We start from the raw sequence: 16,207 nt of genomic DNA, 5'->3' as shown, positions 1-16,207 counted from the left end.
CCAGCCATATAGGCCTGCCATCATCTCTTCCAACTTTTAGCCCTGACTTGAAAATCATGGAAATCCAGTGTCTAAAATTAAACATTTATCTAGGCCAGAGGTTCTCAACCTATGGGTCCCCAAGTGTTTGTGGGGTTTTGTAAAAGGCACCATGATGTAATGGGTTGATTGGAAAGACATGTGTCAGCAGCTGATTGGCTAAGTGTGCCAGGAGCCAACATTCTGATTGGCTGCTGTCTATGGAAGGCTGCTGAGAAAAACGGTTTGAGTAAGCATTTTTACCTCAGAGAGTGAAGAGGTAACAGATATGGAATTAATGGCTGCCGACTCTCTGAAGCCTGATCATTTTTAAGGCAATGAGGCATAATAAAGGCTGTTTTAAATGGACTGTTTATTCCCTCTGTTCTCTGTAAGAGGTCAGAGAGACTACTGTAGTATATATTGTTGCTCTGTTTGACCTATTGAACTAAATTAAAGTTACTGTTACTTATTTCACATGGCATGTTATTACACTGCAGGGTAAACTTTGGTTCAGAAGCCTTGATAAAGCTACTATTTATTTACATCTACCTCTGGTGGCACAGTGTGTTAAAGCACTGAGCTGCTGAACTTGTGGACCGAAAGGTGCCAGGTTCAAATCCCAGGAGCAGAATGAGCGCCCGCTGTTAGCCCCAGCTCCTGCCAACCTAGCAGTTCGAAAACATGCAAATGTGAGTAGATCCAGCGGGAAGGTAAGGGCGCTCCATGCAGTCATGCCGGCCACATGACCTTGGAGGTGTCTACGGACAATGCCGGCTCTTCGGCCTAGAAATTGAGATGAGCACCAACCCCCAGAGTCGGACACGACTGGACTTAACGTTAGGGGAAACTTTTACCTTTACCTTTTACAACATCCAACAGTGTTTTGGTCTACCAAATCCCAGCCAGTTTACCAGCTGTTAGGATTTCTGGGAGTTGAAGGCCAAAACACCTGGGGACCCACAGGTTGAGAACCACTGCTCTAGGCTTACCATTTGAATCTATAGTTGTGTCTTGTGGTAATGTGTACCGGTTTGATGGGTTTCCTTTAACTTGCTTTAGCATTTACCACTTCATAAGGCTGTGGCTCTGTAAAACTACCTATAAAATTCATTAAATCAGTACTTTCCCCCCTAATTTGTTTTTTCTTTTTCCCCCCAAAAACTGTATGCTTTGTCTGAGGAGAAGCCCCTGATGGCACAGCGGGTTAAACTGCTGAGCTGCTGAACTTGCTGACCGAAAGGTTGGTGGTTCAAATCCAGGGAGCAGGGTGTGCTCCAGCTACTAGCCCCAGCTTCTGCCAACCTAGCAGTTCGAAAACATGCTAAATGTGAATAGATCAATAGGTACCACTCCGGTGGGAAGGTAACGGTGCTCCATGCAGTCATGCTGGCCACATGACCTTGGAGGTGTCTACGGACAATGCCGGCTCTTCGACTTAGAAATTGAGATGAGCACCAGCCCCCAGAGTCGGACACGACTAAACTTAATGTCAGGGGAAACCTTTAACTTTACCTTTACCTGAAGAGAACGCTTAAAATTTGATTCCAGGTAGGGTTATTTTTTTTTGGGGGGGGGGGGGTGCTAAACTGCAAGGGAAGATCAGATTCCCTGTTCTCAAGAAGGTGATAGACTGCCCTTGGAATGCTATGCAATATGTCCCCCAAATCCATGAGACCAGTATCTGCAGTTTAGTTTATTCACATCTAACAAAGTATGTCATTTCTAGGCATTTTCAAGTACCTCCAGTGTGATTCTACAGTAGAGAGTATTCAAAAAGATGGACTCAATTTGAAATTCCTATATCTTTGCAACAACAAACCATTTATGAATGAAGCTCTTAGTCTTTGAAAGTTGGGGTATCATTCACAAGATAGCGACCCTGCAGCATAAGACATAATGAGATATAATCCGGGTTGCTGTGAGTTTTCTGGGCTGTATGGCCATGTTCCAGAAGCATTCTCTCCTGACGTTTCACCCACATCTATGGCAGGCATCTTCAGAGGTTGTGAGGTCTGTTAGAAACTAGGCAAGAGGGGTTTATATATCTGTGGAATATCCAGGGTGAGAGAAAGAACTCTTGTCTGTTTAAGGCAAATGTGAATGTTGCAGTTGGCCATCTTGATTAGCATTGAATGGCCTTGCAGCTTCAGAGCCTCCATTTGCAGACTTATTTTTTTAGATTTCTTTCTGGCTCTGAGTGATTAGTAGGACTTGATAACTCCTTAAACTGTTAGTAACTTTTTCTGTAATTATAACATGTTGCCATCATAAAATATATTGCTTTGAAATTGGGTCCATCATTTTGAAACACTCTGTAGTATTGAGCTGTAAGTCCTTCATTTCAATGGTCTACTCTTATCTGCAGTTTTGTATATCCATGCAACATCCAGGAACATATTGTCAGTGGATACAGAAGTTGTACTGTAATAGTAGATTACTGCACTTGCAGGAGTTGAACTAGATGGCCCATGGAGTTCCAAGTTTATGAATATTCAATGAGTCCTACTCATCCGTTCAAAATTCATTTGATTTCCCTCAAAATGTTTTGGCTGATTCTTTTGCATGTAAATACTAATTCCAGCATTTTTTTCTAAAACATTTTGTGAAATTTCCGTGACAAATCTATCTTGAGTAAAATCTTTGTCATGAGAAAAATGAGAGCATTCAAAATCTCTTGTTTTTAACTTCTCTCAAATTCCTTTCTATAGATACTGCTTGTCCATCCTAACTTGTCATGTTAAAAAGAGTCCTCCAGAATTAGAAACTGCCTTGCAGAGAATCCGTGAACTTCGAGGTACGCTTGAGTCAATCTTCTCCTGAGTGTAAATAATATCCACTAGTATTCATGCAAGGTAATTTAGGTTTCTCAGTTGTTAGACTGATATCCCTGGTTTTCTCTTTGAACTGTTAGGAGCAAAGATATGCCAGTGTATAAAATATATTGCAGATCAGAAGTATTATTTTAGTTGCCCAAAAGGAAACATCTACTCTCCCATAAAATATATTGCTTTTAAATCATGCTCTCAAGAGACCAAAAATAAGTAGTCTTCATTAAAAGTTTACATAGTTGATTTACTTAGCATACAGGTATATTGCTTATTGAATGAGAGTTTAAATTGAACATTGACTCAATATAAACTGACTACTCACTGCAGCATACTGTACTATACTCAACTATACTCAACTAACTTCATACATCAACTGTACTGTACAACTGCAGTAAACTTTAACTCATACTGTACTGTACTTCTAATGCAAACTGACTCGTATATTAACTAATATCTCACTGCCGCATACTCCTGCTCTAACGACATCTACAGACTTCACAGACTTCAAGCCTCAACTGACTTAACTGACTCCAACTGACTTCTGATTCAGATGTATTCTAAAATGGAGTCTCACATGGAACATTCTAAGATCAGGGTCACATGGTCTGTAATCCCTCCCACAGCCTCTAACAACATAGAGTTAAGGCAATAACTGCATACCAATATATGCATACAATATAGTAAGCAATCTCAATTATATTCTCTCTCTCTCTCTCTCTCTCTTATATATATATAGAGAGAGAGAGCGAGAGAGAGAAAGAGTGATGGAATCCTGGCGACCAACAAAACTAAACACCCCACAACCTTGAAAATTGACAACACAACCCATCATCCACGCCTCTAGGTTGATACAACAAAAAGAAAAGAAAAATAAAGTCCTAATTAGAGGGAGAGGAATAATTGTTTTTATCCAATTGCTGCCAGTTAGAAGGCTAAGCTCCGCCCACTTGGTCTCCTAGCAACCCACTCACCCAGGGGACAGGCAGAGTTAGGCCTCACTTAGGCCTCTTTCACACTGCCTATAAAATACAAATTATCAGATTTTAACTGGATTAGATGGCAGTGTAGACTCAAGGCCCTTCCACATAGCTATATAACCCATTTATAATCTTATATTATCTGCTTTAACTGGATTATCTGGACTCCACACCTTTACCCATTACCTTAACTACCACCAATTCCTCAATACTTTATTTCCCATACCACCATACTTCGCCACAGCAACGCGTGGCCGGGCACAGCTAGTGTGTGTGTGTATATATATATAGATATATATGTGTGTGTGTGTGTGTGTGTGTGTGTGTGTGTATGTATATGTATATGTACTGTCAATGTGTTGTCGAAGGCTTTCATGGCCGGGATCACAGGGTTGTTGTATGTTTTCCGGGCTGTATGGCTATGTTCCAGAAGTATTCTCTCCTGACGTTTCGCCCACATCTATGTCAGGCATCCTCAGAGGTTGTGAGGTACACAACTAGTAACTAGTATAAGAGGCTTGTAGAAGGTTGCTATTTCCAACAGTTTATTGTGTTCACAGAGTGTTTCCACGGGGGAAAAAATCCTGTATTCCTCCACATGTCCAGGTTTACTTTTTGTGCATTTAATTATTTGTGGAACCGATTAATATTTCCTCATTCTCAAGTGTGATTCTATGGTCAGTTTCATAGATTCCAGATGACCTCAACATTCCTAGGGAGATAGTCTCTCTGTTTTTTTTGTCCATGGTCTTCCCACTTTTGCAGGGCCCTGCCCCCTAATTCACCCAAAAGTGGAGGGCTTGCTGTACTGAATTTCTCTTTGTAATCATATAATTAATTTTTTACATTCTCCTGCATAAAAGAAGGGATATATTCCCAATCTATTCGTTTCATAAATGTGAGGTGAGAGTACGGACTTTTCCAACAGGCATGCCTATTTTTCCAGAAATTTTTTCCACTTGCTCAGGGATCTAATCCACAGTTACTTTTGCAGGTGAAGGCTAGCTTTTAAAAATATCAATTTTAAACTGCAGAACAAGCTCCATCAACAGTTGGATCCATTAGTGCGGAAGAAGCTCTGAAATACATGCTGTACTTGGTGAATGTCAATGAACTGTATGATCATTCGTTGGGAACGTATGACTTCGATTTAGTTATCATGGTTGCCGAGAAGTCTCAGAAGGTAATTCCTCACATCATGTTTGATTTCATATTTCATTCTTTTTTTCTGCAACCTATTAATGACTTTAATATCTATAGCAGTCTAACTATAGAAAATTGTTGAAAATGGCACTGAAGTAGGGATTTGGTTTGAAGTAGGGATCTAGGGTGTAGCTTTCAGTGAATAACCTCTACTAATGTAGAAATACACAAGTTGTTACATTTTACCTGTTCTTTGACATAGTATATAATGATATTTTATGTCGTTTACAGGACCCGAAGGAGTATCTTCCATTTTTAAACAATCTTAAGAAAATGGAAAGCAATTACCAACGATATTCTATAGACAAATATTTGAAAAGATACCCAAAGGCCCTCTACCACCTCAGTAAATGTGGTAGGTGCACTGGGAATCTGTACGAGATGGTTTCATCTCATTTCTTATGGTAGCTGTGATATAATACACTTGTGGAGCCCCTGGTGGTGCAGTGGGTTAAAGCCGGCGGGACTGCTGACAGGCCAGCAGTTCAAATATGAGGAGAGCGGGTGAGCTCCTTCTGTCAGCTCCAGCTCCCCATGCGGGGACATGAGAGAAGACTCCCACAAGGATGGTAAAACATCAAACATCCAGGTGTCCCCTGGGCAACGTCCTTGCAGGCGGCCAGTTCTTTCATAACAGTAGTGACTTGCAGTTTCTCAAGCCACTTCTCAGATGGAAAAAAAATTACACTATGTAACATGGGTTTTGTCCCTGGGTTATAAATGTCATTTCCTAATTGGTTCTATCATAAAGACATGGGAAAAGTTTATTAAACTGCAAAAACTTTGTTTTTGCAAAACATCCCACAGCAGATTTTGCTATAGTTTTGCGATTAATATCTCATCGAGTCTCAACCAATTCAACTTAGTTTGTGGCAACCACAAAAACGAAATGTCTGGAGTATAACAACTATTTCCAAGTAAGTACTGCACAATTAAACAGGAATAACACTTTCAAAACAGGAACAGAACATTTTTCAATTTTTGTTACAAAGTGTAATTGTAAATAAAAATGTTTTAACTTGCTAGTGAAAGCTATGCAAAAGGGCATAATCTCCACAGAAAAGAAAGTTCTTTCGGCTGGTGTGAATACTGACCTTTTCAAAAAGAGCTTGAAATCTAGCACCAGCACAAAGTCCTAACAAAAACTGGAGGCAATCCAGCCAAACATCTTAAAGAGGGGGGTTATTAAATCAGAAAAGCATACTAGGTGAATAAAATGCATGTGCTAGTCCCAGATAACGTTAGGAATCAGCAAGATCCATATAAGTGGGTTGTTGTGTGTTTTTCAGGCAGTATGGCCATGTTCCAGAAGTATTCTCTTCTGACATTTCGCCCACATCTATGGCAGGCATCCTCAGTATATATACCTCTGAGGGTACCTGCCATAGATGTGGGCAAAATGTCAGGAGAGAATACTTCTGGAACATGGCCATACTGCCCAGAAAACACACAACAACCCTATAATCCTGGCCATGAAAGCCTTCGACAACACATATCCACATAAGTGTTAACATGTCTAATTGACTCTCTCTAGTTGGGATGACAATTGAATTTTGCCCAATAGTTCTATTCAGACCTAATCTTCAATCCGTGTTTGATATGATGACGTAACCAAGGACATTAGGTTTGTAGGCCACTGCTAAACCAGGTTTGAAGCTAGATTCCTTACAAAATGTGCAGACTAGATTGCCATTCCTTTTTTAGTCAGGAATGACTGATCAGCCATAGGGTCACCTCTCTGTGCAGAATCATAACTCAGATTCTGATCAGAAATAAAAAGCAGACAAGCATCTCTAAGCTATGGTTAGCTTGTTATATGCATGGCAACAAACCATTTGTTCATTTAGTACTATGGTAAAGGTAAAGGTTTCCCCCAACAGTAGATCTAGTCATGTTCGACTCTGGGGCTTGGTGCTCATCTCCATTTCTAAGCCGAAGAGCCGGCATTGTTTGTAGACACCTCCAAGGTCATGTAGCCAGCATGACTGCATGGAGCGCCATTACCTTCCCGCCGGAGTGGTACCTATTGATCAACTCACATTTACATGTTTTCAAACTACTAGGTTGACAGAAGCTGGGGCTAATAGCGGGAGCTCAGTCTGCTCCCTGTTTTCGAACTGCCAACCTTTCAGTCAGCAAGCTCAGCAGCTCAGTGGTTTAACCCACTCAGTCTTCAGGGGCACCCATTTACTACTATGCTTATCACAAATCATGGTTTGATATAATGCCTGAATTGAACCAATATTGTTGGGTTTTCTTCATCTTTACTCAGAATATTATGTCTAATGGACATTGAACTGTGAATGAGTGGCTGTACTAAAAGCTCTCTTTTGGAATGCTCAAGAGACTTGCTTGCTTCCTATCTAAGAATTAAGATTTGTTAAATTATTGTGAGGCTGCTTAAATGTTATGCATTGGTACCAGCAATACCCTTGCCAAACTTTATAAATCTTTATAAGTGCAGGTTAACTTGTTGGAACAGTTATTTGTCTTTATCACATGATGGTATGTTTTGTTTTGTTTTCTTTCAGGACCAGAGCATTTTTCAGAATTCCTGAACCTGGTGGTGGATCAGAACTTATATAAGGAAGCCTTGAAGCTTTATCGGCCAGATAGTCAGGAATACAAGGTGTGCAAAGAGCGTCTTTTCTTAGCTTAGCTTTTTCTTAGCTTACATTTTTATGTGTAAGTCTAAATGTGTGAGGAAAGGCAGCCACATGATAGTGAATACCATGCATGCTGGGACTTGTCCGTTACTTATAATGACACCTAATTTTTGTTGAAGGATAATTTCCTCTTTTAGCAGAATGGAAAGTTGTGTGGCTTGATTGTTTATTCCTACCTAGCAAAGGACCCAAGTGGATGGTCCGTATGGTCTCTCCCAAGTCTGTGATTCTGTGGCTTTTCCTTCCTTTGTGGTTTTTGGGAGGCATCACATCCTAAGTATATCTTAATACCTCTCTCTAAACTGTCAACCTCAGGATTCCCTAGGATATTGCCAAGGCAGTTAAAGTGGCACATAGAACTATACTTGCATAATGTGGAAAGTCTATTATGTTAGATCTGTATTAATGAGCTTACCTTATGAAACAGTAATTGGTAAGCCTTATGGATTCCTTCAGATTGACTTGATCAATTTACTTTTACCCCAATATCTGCACAAAAATTTGCCTTGGCCAAATGATGGGAATTTAATCCAGTGCTCTTGTCAAATTAGATGAATTTCTCCATCACTGTCTTGCAGACTGTCAGCTATGCCTATGGAGAATACTTGATGCAGAAGCATCTTCCTGAGCAAGCCGGGCTGATCTTCTTCCGTTGTGAGGCCTTTGAGAAGGCGCTGGATGCTTTTCAAGTCAGTGGCAACTGGCAGCAAGCCCTCTGTACAGCAGCTGAACTTTGCTACCCAGAAGACAAGCTGGCCAACTTGGCAAGGAGCATGGCAGGTGAGCATCCCTATTGTAAAGACTGTCTTGTTTGTCCTGCTCCAATAATAATAATAATAATAAAACTTTATTTATACCCCGCCACCATCTCCCCAATGGGGACTCGGGGCGGCTAACATGGGGCCATGCCCAGAGCAATACAATATAACAAAATACAAAACAACATAACATAGCACCATTAAAAATACAATAAATGCATCAACATCAAGAAATCAAAAAAACAGTAAAACAAGGGCAGGCCACGTGAACACAAAGATAAAACCTGGGGTGAGAGGGACATAGGGGTACTCCACTGCGGGCAGGGACATATGGAAGTGGGGTAATCTAGAGGATAGATGTTCGGGGTGGGAGTAACACAGAAATAACAGAAGTTACTCACCAAAGGCACAGCGGAAGAGCCATGTTTTCAAGTCTTTCCTAAAAGCTAACAGCGTGGGAGCTTGCCTAATTTCAGTAGGTAGTGAGTTCCACAATCGGGGGGCCACAGCAGAAAAGGCCCTCTCCCTTGTACTCACAAGGCGGGCCTGGGATAAAGACAGTGGTGCTAAAAGGGCCTCCCCGGATGATCGTAAAGATCGGGCAGGTTTATGAAAGGAAATACGGTCACGGAGGTAGGTGGGTCCCAAACCGTTTAGGGCTTTATAGATGATAGTCTGCACCTTGAATTGGGACCGGAAAATGAACGGCAGCCAGTGGAGCTCCTTAAACAGGGGAGTGGATCTCTCCCTGTAACTCGCCCCCGTTATTAATCTGGCTGCCGAGCGTTGGACCAATTGTAATTTCCGGGCCGTCTTCAAGGGAAGCCCCACGTAGAGCACATTACAGTAGTCCAGTCTAGAGGTAACTAAGGCATGGACCACCGTGATCAAATCAGACTTCACGAGGTATGGTCGCAGTTGGCGCACAAGTTTGAGTTGTGCGAAAGCCCTCCCGGCCACCGCCGACACCTGTGCTTCAAGCGTCAACGCTGAATCCAGGAGGACCCCCAAACTGCGGACCTGTGGTTTCAGGGGGAGTGCAACCCCGTCCAGCACAGGTTGCCACCCAATACCCCGATCCGACGCACGATTGACCAGGAGGGCCTCTGTCTTGTCGGGATTGATCCTCAGCTTGTTCCTCCTCATCCAGTCCGCCACAGCGGCCAGGCACTGGTTCAGCACCCGAGGGGCTTCCTTGGAGTCAGGTGGAAAGGAATAGTGGATTTGCGTGTCATCTGCGTAGAGATGGCAACGCCCTCCAAAACTCCGGATGACCTCTCCCAGCGGTTTCATGTAGATGTTAAATAGCATGGGGGATAAAATAGACCCCTGCGGAACCCCACAGGTCAATGGCCAGGGGTCCGAGCAGGTGTCCCCCAGCTTCACCATCTGGGAACGACCCTCCAGGAAGGACTGGAGCCACAGCAGAACCGTGCCCCCGAGCCCCATCCCGGAGAGCCTCCCCAGAAGGATACCATGGTCGATGGTATCGAAAGCCGCTGAGATATCCAGGAGAACCAGCAGGGTCACACTCCCCCTGTCCAGCTCCCTGCGGAGATCATCCACCAAGGCGACCAAAGCCGTCTTCAGTACTGTGCCCAGGCCTGAAGCCAGACTGCGAGCGGTCCAGAAAATCAGTGTCATCGAGGAACTCCTGGAGCTGCGTGGCAACCACCTGCTCCAGAACCTTGCCCAAAAATGGGAGGTTGGAGATTGGTCTGTAATTGTCACAAACCGATGGGTCTAGCGAGGTCTTTTTTAGTAACGGTTTTACCACCGCTTGCTTAAAACAGGATGGAAATGACCCTTGACCCAAGGAGGCATTTATTATAGCCACAAACCACTCCAACAACCCATCTTTGGCCAGTTTAACCAGCCAAGAGGGACAAGGATCCAGAGCACAAGTGGTCGCCCTCACAGACCCAAGAATCCCCTCCACGTCATCAGGAAGAACAAGCCGGAAAGAATCCTATAAGATCGAACCGACAGGTGCCTCGGTTACCTCCGCTGAAACCACAGTCAAGCTGGAGTCCAACTCATGACGTATCTGAGCAACTTTGCCTGCGAAGTGGTGTGCGAAATCGCTACACCGAGTCGCCAAGTCATCAGGAAGCTCCTGGGCCTCAGGAGGACGCAGGAGCTCCCCAACAACTCGGAACAACTCCGATGGCCTATTGGCTGCAGACGCTATGCGGGCAGTCGTGAAGGCTTTCCTGGCTACTCGCAGAGCCACGGAGTAAGCCTTAATAGCGGCTTTAGCCCGTGCTTGGTCGGACACATCCTGAGATTTTCTCCAGATGCACTCTAGTCCCCTCCTCGTACGCTTCATCACGGCCAGCTCCTCAGTGAACCAAGGGGTTGACGTGACTCTACGCAGCGAGAGGGGACGTTCGGGAGCGATCGTGTCAAGTGCCCTAGCCAGCTCACTATTATAGCGATCAGCCAGGACATCGACAGGATCGCCAGTCTCCAGAACAGGAAGATCCCCAAGAGACCTCAGGAGTCCATCTGGATCCATCAGCCTCCTGGGGCAGACCATCTTAATGGGTCCACCACCCCTGCGGAGGTTAGAAGACACGGCGAAACTTAAACAGATCAGATGATGGTCAGACCATGACAATGGAAGGATGTTTTGTTCTTCCACTCTGACTGTCCCACCGTCCACAATGAAGACAAGGTCCAACGTGTGTCCCGCCTGATGTGTGGGCCTAGATATAACTTGAGTCAGCCCCATGGTCGTCATGGCAACCATGAAATCCTGAGCTGCACCTGTTAATGTGGTCTCGGCATGGATGTTAAAGTCTCCCAAAACTATGAGTTGTTGGGAGACCAAGGCCACATTAGAGACCACTTCTGCTAGCTCAGACAGGGAGACTGCTGGGTCGCGGGGTGGACGGTACACCAACAGAATCCCCAAGCTGTCTCGGGCTCCCACCTTCAGCAGGACACATTCAAACCTCATAGATTGTGGAACGGTGCATCTGATCAGGGCGATGGACTGTCGGAAGATCACCGCAACTCCTCCTCCCCGCCCCTCAACCCTGGCCTGCTGATGGACCCCGAAACCTGGTGGACACAGCTGGGTGAGATTCACCCCACCCGGTTCATCCAACCATGTCTCAGTAATACATGCCAGATCCGCCCCCTCATCCAGGATCAAATCCTGGATGATAGCTGTCTTACCATTGACGGATCTGGCATTCAGAAGCAGGACCTTAAGGTTGAGGGGTCTGTCCTGAAGACTACCACACCTATTCCTCTCCAGGGTCGCAATAACTCTGTTGCGCTTCTCCCTGGGTCGTTGGTGACCGTTCTTCCTTCTCCCCCACACCACCTCAATGGGGCCCCACCCGTGAGAACCCTCTTCCTCCTGAGGGATTGGCTTGTTGAGATTGCCATTTGAAGGGGATAGTCAGCTATCCTGGGATGAAAGGCCTCCAAGTGTATTTGATTGTTTAAAAGAGAGGCTTATCTCCGCTGGTATGAGAGAGGAGGAGTCATCTAATATGATAACATCATCTAATGTGGGAGGGGGACTAGGCACAGCTAATGACTGATGACAGGGCTGGGGGGTAGAACAGACATGGCTTGAAATTAGAGACTCTTGTATTTCGCGAGACAGCCCAATGTCTAGGGGGCGGATCACTGGGTCTACTAATACCCTCTTAAGAATGATACCCCATTGTTGGAGTTTAGGCCCGTACAAAAACAGTTCTTCCAGTAACATTCTATCCTCCAGCCCAATGAGAAGACATAAGGAGCGGTTCCAAGATTGATAGTCTCTGCGAAGCCAGTCAATGGTCTTGATCTTCACTTCCGACCGGCTCAAAGAAAGAATTTGAGAGAGAGATATCTGGACAGCTCGCTTTGATGTCCATCTGCCTCTATTTAGCATAGAGTCTGGGACTTCCACTGCCACCTTGTTGGTTCGCAACAGATTGCAGGAAGTATCTCGAGATTGTCCAAACAGTTCTGGGGACAGTGTGTTGTTTGTCCTTTGGTAGACTCTATTAATTTCCTTCCAGGCCACCCTCCCCTGACCCTCTTTCCCAGATAATAGCCCATCCCCATCCTTGGCCACTTCCAAATCTGACCTATTAACTACTTTCTGCTCCTCTAGCTTTATTTTTCCATGGTCTTCCAGAACGTTTAGTTCCTCATTAATGTTAGTAGAACTGGTTGGTACAGTTGTTATAGTGTCTATAGGAGAAGGGTTTTTCGCAATCAGGGAAATTCCCTTGAAAAGATTATCAATTTTCTTGTTCAGTGTCTCCAGTTGATACAAAACAGTACTGAACGATTTCCCCAACAAATCACATAGGTGAAGAAGTTCATTTTTCTTCAGAAATTCCTGCCAATTCATTCCTAATACTTTCTCAAAAACCTTCCTATAGTAACCACTCTAATCTTTCAAAATTAACACACCGTTTCTACTGACTCTTTCCACTCAGATGTATATCAACCAACATGCGCACACCATTATTCACATTCTAATACCAACAATATCTCCAAGCTCTTCCCAGAAGTTACCATGCCGAATGCCAAAGTATGAATTAGCTTGTTACAGGTTATAGCTTGTCTCTCCCCTCAGAAGATCAAATACAATGTGGAGATATTATTTATCTAGCATAGTTGATGTAGAATAATCTAACAAGAACATAGCAAGGAAAGCTACAGAATACATTTTAGCAAGAGATTAATACTCTAAAAAGAGGTAGTGGGAGGGGTATGATCAGATGCGTATTAGCAAGTACAGTTCCAGAAAATACCAAAGTTACATTTGACAAGAATCCCATAATAATTGGAAGAGTATGAGTATTTTTAGAGGCAACTGAGCAGAATTTTTTAAATACTTTGTGCCACTGTGAAAGTAAAATAAGTTATTTAAAATGGATGATCATGGGTAATAACCACCTTGTGTACATAATGAATTGCTTTGAAAAATATAACTTCCCAAGCTCTAGTGAGAAGGCCTTGTGGGCTCGATGTCCCATACAAAGAGCCCTCCTGGTTCAGACCAACAGCTTGTCTAGTTCAGGCTTCCTGTTTGTCAATTACCCACCAGTTGCCCATCCAAAAGCCATAAGGAAGCAGGAAAAGGAAGATGGTGTTGTAGCTCAGCAAGAGGGTTAGAAAATGAGGGGGATGCTGGGTTTTAAAGTAAGGAATCTTTGAATGATCGGAGAGAGTTGCAGGCAGATGAGACCGATGTTGTGCTTGTTCCTAGGCAACAGGGGAAAGTTCCAGTTCCCTTGGGCTGATGGGAAGTGTTCTCAGGAAACTAGATTAGGCCTGAGAACACAAGGAGTGAAAAATATACAAACAAGGTATTCTCAGAGGATCCGAGATAAGACCTCAAAGGCCAAATGTCTTTGGCATGATTTCATGGGTGCCTGGATAGGCTTAAATTAAGTGGTCTGGGCTTCAAGCCTCTCAGAGGATACAATGTTGTCATAAGGGATGACTCTCCTGTCTCTGCTTTCAAGTCTTTGATTCACATATTCTCAAGTTTCCTGTTCTGGTTCATGCCTTTGTTTTCTGAAAAGATTTACCTTGGAAAGGTTCCTGTTTTCATGTTTATGGATTTATCTATGAAAAACTGCTGTGGATTTTGGTTGTCTTGACTTTATGTACTTTGACATTTTTTTGGATTACAGCTATTTTTTTCTGTTCTACTGACCCTTTTGTATTTGCCCTTGCCCCCTTATTATATGCTTTCTTTAATAAACGTTTTTAAATAGAATTACTGGACTTTGGTGTGGTGATGGGTGAAAAGCTGTTTCAGTGCTAGAGTGCAACAGATGGGAGAGGGAGAAAAAGGAAACGTGGTAGCACCTTTAAGTGTGTCTGCCCTCAAGTCATCTATGGACTCATGGTGACTCCATGACCTTCACAGGATTTTCTTAGGGCAAGGAATGCTCTGATGTTCTTTTGCCAGTTTCTTCCTTGAAATTATAGACTACAGCTCCTGGCATTTGTTGGCAGACTCCCACCCAAGTACTGACCAGGATTGGCCCAGCTTGGCTTCCAAGATGAAAAGGGATGTGCTGTCTTTAGAGTATTTATACTCTCCCTTTAAGTCTTTAACCAGAAGGAGAATAAAAAAAGTATTGATATATCTTCAGAGGCGGCACTTTCTATTTTATGAATTCTTCAGTCTTATTTTTGAAAGCAAACAGAAAACATGAAGAAGGAAGTCCTCCCTTGTTTTCATCAGACTCTAAGAATTATTCAGGAATCTCAGTACTCCCCTCCTCATGAAGCATGGGGCTGCTTTATACAAGTGAATGTGACAGCCTTGACATGCAGCAGGGAGTGTGACCGTGGTGGCAGTTGCTTGTCCTGTCATTCCTCCTGAAGCATGGGGCTTAATTAGATCTGTTTTTGTGTTGTTGACATCTTACAAGTGATGGCAAGAGGCTAAGGATTGTTTGTGTGCTGAGAGAGACATCTAGAGGTAACCATTTGAAACTCCATGCCCCATTCTTTCAAGGTGTAAGAGTTTTATTCATAGGTGGTTTGTGGTCGCAGAAATATAATGATTTCAAATCATATCTATCTTTTTTAAACACCCTGTAATTTTTTTTGGCTGCTTTTGCTTTCCAGCAACAGGTTTCCAGAAACAGCACATCTAGAGTCTCATGATCCTTGGAATAGAAAGTGAGGTTACTATGGGGCATTTTGGGTACAGGATGGGATTTCCTGCTACATTTGTTATTTTTACCCAAGGCAGGTTTGCGAAGGCTCAAGGATCCTATTGTGAGCTCTGCCAACTATTGTAATCACCTGTCCCCAACTTCCATCCTTTCTTTCTATTCCACGTTCTACTGAATTTTCACCAAGCCATTCGCTCTTCTGATGCTTGAATAGTCAAATGATTGATTTATGCAAATTACATGTATGCAGGCCTAGTGTGCCTAAATCTGTGCAAAGACAGTGCAGTTACCATGGTGCAGATCTTATATAGCTTCATAGCAAGGGCACAGTCTCAGTTACAGTGTATATCACATTGTACATATTTGGTTATTTTACCGAAGTGGGAAATATGAATGACTGAAATCCCCTGCTGCTGATATGACCTTAGCAGTCCTCAGGGCTAGTTACTTAATAGTGCACGAACGTGTGGGATTGGGAATAAAGTGGAAAACCGAACATACAGTACATTGACCTGACACACAGCCTGAGTTTACTTCATCGAGTGACGGAAATAGTGTCTTTCAATTTTCCTCTCTAAACTGTGATTGCCCCCCCCCCTTTTGTTTCAGGGCGATTTACTGAAAAACGGAAGTATGCTGATGCAGCAATCCTCCTGGAACAATATGCCAAGGTATATCCTCCATTGTTTTCTTTATGTCATGTCCTAGTGCTTCCCAGCTAAATTTGGATCCTCACACACTTGCCTTTTTGTGGTGTATGTAATATAAAGCAAGGGAAAGCCAACTAGCAAATGATGGACCTCATATCACTCTAGGAACACAATGAAAATAATTTGGGTCTGGTCATCCATGAGAAGGCATTTACATGTTTGTGTGGCAAGATATACAACCAGTTTCTGTTCCAACACCTCAAGTAGTGACCCTAGGCCCTGAGAATACCAAAGATAGCCATTGCTGCTGTTCAAATTTGAAAACAGAAGTGGAAATTAGATGAAGATCTTATAACAATCAAAAGGAGTGAAACCTAGAGCTTGTATAACCTTCTTGTGTGTATACCTTGATTTATTACGATGTCATGGCTTTCGGTTGAACATGTGA

At 43.3% G+C, this 16,207-nt stretch overlaps 1 protein-coding gene across 2 annotated transcripts in view; it reads left to right on the top strand.

Moving 5' to 3' along the window:
* The window catches only part of elp1 (elongator acetyltransferase complex subunit 1), a 78,414-nt gene that overhangs the window by 45,286 nt on the left and 16,921 nt on the right, over window positions 1-16,207 (top strand). For both annotated transcript variants that reach the window (XM_062971721.1, XM_062971720.1), the window contains exons 24-29: window positions 2,730-2,815; window positions 4,861-5,009; window positions 5,261-5,384; window positions 7,561-7,658; window positions 8,274-8,475; window positions 15,719-15,780. In XM_062971721.1, coding sequence (XP_062827791.1) covers window positions 2,730-2,815; window positions 4,861-5,009; window positions 5,261-5,384; window positions 7,561-7,658; window positions 8,274-8,475; window positions 15,719-15,780 — 721 coding nt within the window. The remainder of the gene's footprint in view (window positions 1-2,729; window positions 2,816-4,860; window positions 5,010-5,260; window positions 5,385-7,560; window positions 7,659-8,273; window positions 8,476-15,718; window positions 15,781-16,207) is intronic.

Source organism: Anolis carolinensis, chromosome 2 (assembly GCF_035594765.1).
Source record: "Anolis carolinensis isolate JA03-04 chromosome 2, rAnoCar3.1.pri, whole genome shotgun sequence".
NCBI classification, from domain to species: Eukaryota; Metazoa; Chordata; class Lepidosauria; order Squamata; family Dactyloidae; genus Anolis; species Anolis carolinensis.
Note: the sequence above shows the minus strand (reverse complement) of the source record. Positions and strands in the feature narration are given on the sequence as shown.